Source organism: Moesziomyces antarcticus (assembly GCF_000747765.1).
Source record: "Moesziomyces antarcticus DNA, scaffold: scaffold_v10124, strain JCM 10317, whole genome shotgun sequence".
Lineage (NCBI taxonomy): Eukaryota > Fungi > Basidiomycota > Ustilaginomycetes > Ustilaginales > Ustilaginaceae > Moesziomyces > Moesziomyces antarcticus.
Genome location: NW_014638886.1, coordinates 1 through 5,099, shown reverse-complemented (window position 1 = coordinate 5,099; position 5,099 = coordinate 1). Strand labels below are relative to the sequence as shown.

Below are 5,099 nucleotides of genomic sequence, written 5' to 3'. Positions count from 1 at the left end.
CAGGGCGCCTACGACCAGCAGGCCTACACCAACGGCCAGCCACAGGCCTACGCTCAGCCCCAGCAGGGATATGCACCACCTCAGCAGGGCTATGCTCCGCCCCAGCAGACCGGATACGGACAGATGCCCCAGGCGCAGCCAACAGGCTACGCCGCCCCTGCTGCTGCCGGAGCCAACTCGTACGAGATGCAGAACGTCGTGACCGAGAAGCCCGCGGGCGACATGAACGCCTTCTTCGGCGACATCTCCGAGATCCAGGACACCATCCGCCAGATCGACGACAATGTCAACAAGATCTCGGACCTCCACTCGCGCTCGCTCAACAACATGGACGAGGCCTCGGCGCAGTATGCGGAGCAGCAGCTCGCCTCGATCCAGCAGGAGACGTCTTCGCTGACCAACGGCGTCAAGAACCGCATCAAGCTGCTCGAGAGCCAGAACAAGCGCGTGCCCGCGGGCGGCGACAAGAACGTGCGCAACACGCAGGTGGGTGCGGTCAAGAACCGCTTCAAGGAGTCGATCCAGCGGTATCAGCAGGTGGAGCAGAGCTACCGTCAAAAGTACCGCGCACGCGCAGAGCGTCAGTTCCGCATCGTCAAGCCCGACGCGTCGCAGCAGGAGATCAAGGCGGCGCTCGACGACGACCAGGGCGGCGCCATCTTTTCGCAGGCGCTGCTCAACTCGAACCGGCACGGTGAGGCGCGCGGCGCGCTGCGCGAGGTCCAGGAGCGTCACGAGGACATCAAACGCATCGAACGCACCATCACCGAGCTCGCACAGCTCTTCAACGAGATGTCCATCCTGGTGGATGAACAGGACGATGCACTGAATGTGATCCAGGAACAGGGCGCACAGGTCGAGACGGATATGCAGCAGGGACTGCAGCATACCAACAAGGCGGTCGACTCGGCGAGGAAGGCGAGGAAGAAGCGCTGGATCTGCTTCTGGATCATCATCGTGCTCATCATTGTTATCGCCGCTGTCGTCGCTGCGGTCGTCTGCACGCAGGGCACCAACTGCGGTCGAGGTGGGAACAACAACAACAACAGAAGATCGCTCGTCGAACGCAGCGTACACTATGTCCACGGCGTGGTTATCAACAAGGAGAGGTCCGAGGCCTTCCTCTTGCCGGATCTGGGCATGTAGTTACAGCCCCTCACGATCGCACTCTTTTGATTCTTCTGGCTCGCTACCTTCTTATATTTCGCTCCTTTTGTTCGTCGTTTTCGACGGGTGTAAATACCATCGTTTTTGCTTTTGGTGTTTGTCTGTCGAGTTGCTGTGTTTTGGCACTGGCACAGGGTGTGGTGAGCTTCAAGGTGGACAAGCAAGTGTCGTAGAGAAGAATGCGCGAGTGAGGGGGGAAGTGGAGTTATTTCTGCGCGCGGTGTTGGGGCGTTGAAGTGGTCGAGCCAACTGCTTTTCTGGATCGTGTATTCCACCATTCATCTTCGCTATGTCTCGCAGTCTGCATGGGCTCGGAGCGGCTTCTGTGTCGCAGCACATCTCGCGCTATGCATCAGCTATCGCACTCAAGGCGTCTACATCCAAGTCTGGATTGGAGGAGTTAGACACGTGGTACCAATCGCTTCCCTACGGCACGGATTCTTCACCATGTAGTGGGCTCGACAGCAAAGAGGCGCTGCTCAAGCTGGTTCGATGGAAACTTGGGCGCGAAAAACATCGACCGACTCTCCTCGCACTCGTCTCTTCCAACTCCCCAGACCTCGTCAAAGAAACCCTTCGCAAGGCAGCCACGCATCTAGCCGAACAAAAGCTCACACTGGACTCGAGCGATGAAGATCTACTCGATGGTGTAGTGGCGACTATGGAGATCCTGGTTGGTCTTCGAGGAGTCGGACCAGCAACTGCATCAGCAATATGTGCAGCCTGGAACCCAGTAGGCATCTTTCAATCCGACCATCTGGTTGAACTGCTGCAAGGAGGGGAAAAGGTTAAGTATACCTTGCCGTTCTACAAGGCCTTCTACAAAAACGCCATTCGAGCAGTCAAGCAGACACAGGCGATTGAGTCGGGAAAGACCCTCGATAAGGTAGCTTTCAGCTTGGCCCACCCCGATCCTTCGCTATCAAATATGCAAGACAACAAAGACAAGAAAGACAAGCAAGACAAGCCGTCAAAAAGGTCCGTCTCACCAGCACCTCCTGCAACACGGCCCAAACGAACACGCCGACAATAGCCACTTCGTCATGCTGTTTCAAATGTAGATTGACTGGGCAAGGGGCTACTCGTCGGGCATCCAGGTGCTCATCTGCTTGTACTCGCTCTCCTCGTTCTCCGGCCCGCGCTGGGCACCCTCCAAAATCTGCTTCTGGGTCAACCTTGCGAAGCCCTTCTTCTTGGCCTCCTCCTTGTCCTCCTTGCATCCACCGCCGCCTTGTGCGTTGAAGAGGTCGAGGATCTGGTCGGTATCCATGCTGTCCATACCCTTGTTCTGCTGGTTCACCACGCTATTCGCCACATTGAGCTTGAAGCGCTGCAGACCCATGATCTTGGCCTCGAGCGTGTTCTTGGTGATGAGGCGGTAGACGTTGACCACCTTCTTCTGCCCGAGGCGGTGCGCGCGGTCCATGGCCTGCAGATCTTTCATCGGGTTCCAGTCGTGCTCGACAAAGATCACCGTATCCGCACCCGTGAGCGTCAGTCCGAGTCCACCTACCTGCGTCGTGAGGAGCAGCACGTCGATCGACGGATCCGCATTGAACGTCTGCACGATCGAATGACGTTTCTCCGCCGACACCGAACCGTCCAACCGCATGTACGAAACGCTCGGCATCAACGCTGCGAAGAGATCGCGCTGGATGATGTCGATCATCTGCTTGAGCTGGCAGAAGATCAGCACGCGGTGTTGCGAAACCGCACTCTCGCCTCCACCCACCTCGCCACCACCCAGATCGACTCCTCCACCCGCACTCGCGCCGCTGCCACCGCCCGACGAACCGCCCGACCCGCCGATACCGCAGTCGAGCAGCAGCTGCCGCAGCGCCTGCAGCTTGGGCGAATGCACAATGTCGCTCAGCGAACCACCGCTCCGCTGCAGCTTCTGCTTGATCGCCACGTGCTTGGCATTGTCGTCCGACAGCACCAGCGACGGATGGTTGACCAGCTTGCGCATGTACTGCAGCGCCTTGAACACGTGCTGCTTCTCCGACGCCGGCTCCTTGCCTCCAGACGTCGCCGTGGCGCCCGCAAACGCCTCGGCCTCGTCCTCGTTCTGCTCCTTGCTGAAATCGTCGTAGAGCTGCTTCTGGATCTCGCCCAGATCACACTCGATGTCCTGGATGATCTTGGGCGGCAGATCGTCCAGCACATCCTCCTTGAGCCGCCGCAGCAGGAACGGCAGCACCTGCTTATGCAGCGCCTCGAGCGCCAGTGCTGCCGCCTCCTGCTCCTTGGCACTCAGCTTGCCGTCGCGCGACGCGATGATCGGCTTGCCAAACCGCTCGTGGAAGCTGCGTTCCGTGCCGAGAAACCCGGGCATGAGAAAGTCGAACAGCGACCACAGCTCCAGCACGTTGTTCTGGATCGGCGTGCCGGATAGCAGCAGTCGGTGGTTGGCGCGGATCAGCTTGACCGCCTTGGTCGTCTTGGTCTTGGCCGAGCGGATCACGTGGCCCTCGTCGAGGATGCAGTAGTTCCACGCGATCTGCGACAGCGCCGCAATGTCGTTGCGCACCACGTCGTACGACATGACCACCGCGTCGTACCGCGGGATTTCGGCCTGCAGCCGTGCGCGCTCGGCGGGCAGACCCGAGTACAGCAGGGGCCGCAGGTTGTTGGCGTACTGCTTGATCTCGTGGCACCAGTGGCCCGTCAGCGTCGGCGGACAGATGATGAGACTCGGCAGCGGCTTGGCATCCGCCGCCTGCGTGAGACGGTACCGCTCCGCCCGCTCGTGGTGCTTGGACGACAGGATGCAGATCGACTGCAGCGTCTTGCCGAGGCCCATGTCGTCGCAGAGGATGCCGTGCAGCTGGTACTTGGCCAGGAACGCCATCCAGTTGACGCCGTCCTGCTGGTACTTGCGCAGCTTCGCATTGATGCGCACCGGGATCGTGTACGGCTCCACCTTGGATCCGTCCAGCAGCTGCATGAGGAACTTGCGCTCCTCCTCGCGTCGCTGCAGCAGCTCGGCCGAAAAGCCAGGCGGGTCCGGCAAGCCGGCCTCGAGCGGCACCATCTTGACGAGCGAGGCAAACGTGTTGGTCGCCACCAGCCGCACCTTTTCGTCGTTGTCGCTCATGCGGCCGAGGATGGGCACGATCAGGAAGATGACGTACGGCAGGATCTTGAGGTCCAGCTGCTGCACCGTGTGATAGATGAGCTCGACCGCACCCTGGCGGTTGGTGATCGAGGCCGCATCGCCCACCAGGGGCACCACCTGCTCCACCACATGCTTGAGCGCCACCTCGGTCAGACAGCTTGCCATCACCGCAAAGCACTTGGCCGCCGCCGAGCGCACCACGGCATACTCGCTCTGGATGGCGAGCGTCAGCGCAGGGAGCAGCTCGACCACCTTGTCGCACAGCGTGCCGCCGAGGTTGGGCAGGTTGACATCGAGCACCGCGCACGCATCGAGGATGCTCTGTCCGAGATCCTCCTGTTTGGCGATGAGCGCGTCGGCCTGAGCCGCCGTCGAGCCAAACGTCTGCAGCAGCGCATTGCTCATGCAGTGCCACAGCATCGGCACCACCTCGAACAGACGCTCGCCAAACAGGTCGGCGAGCTGCGCCAGCGCTGCTGCAGCTCCACGGCGGATGAGCTTGCCCTGCAACACCTCCTCCGACTCTGCGGCCTCGTCCTTGGCACTTGTACGCCCGGGACCGCGCGGCGCCACGATGGGCTCGTTCATGCTGAGGATGCCCTCGCGCAGGCCCTTGCTGTCCGCAAAGATGGCCACGCGCGTCGTGTCCTGGCACACAAACGCGCACAGGTTCTTGACGATCTTGTCGCTCGGATTCGACTTGGCCGCCGGCGACACGCTGAACTCGATCAGCTTGGCCACCGAGCGCGCCGAGCGCGTCTGCAGGTCCAGATTCTCTTCGAACTTGACGCTGTTCATGACGCTGCGGATGACC

The 5,099-nt window shown here is 60.6% G+C and overlaps 3 protein-coding genes across 3 annotated transcripts; 2 read left to right on the top strand and 1 right to left on the bottom strand.

The window, feature by feature from the left end:
• PAN0_124d6776 (syntaxin-like protein) lies at positions 1-1,146 on the top strand (the record flags this gene model as incomplete). The annotated part of the gene is made up of 1 exon (XM_014797803.1): positions 1-1,146. A coding segment is annotated over one exon (1,146 nt), but the record flags the coding sequence as incomplete, so codon positions are not given.
• Positions 1,147-1,456: 310 nt separating this feature from the next.
• PAN0_124d6775 (uncharacterized protein) lies at positions 1,457-2,200 on the top strand (the record flags this gene model as incomplete). Its single annotated transcript, XM_014797802.1, has 1 exon — positions 1,457-2,200. The coding sequence occupies one exon, from the start codon at positions 1,457-1,459 to the stop codon at positions 2,198-2,200; it is 744 nt and encodes a 247-aa protein (XP_014653288.1).
• Positions 2,201-2,245: 45 nt separating this feature from the next.
• PAN0_124c6774 (uncharacterized protein) lies at positions 2,246-5,099 on the bottom strand (the record flags this gene model as incomplete). The annotated part of the gene is made up of 1 exon (XM_014797801.1): positions 2,246-5,099. A coding segment is annotated over one exon (2,854 nt), but the record flags the coding sequence as incomplete, so codon positions are not given.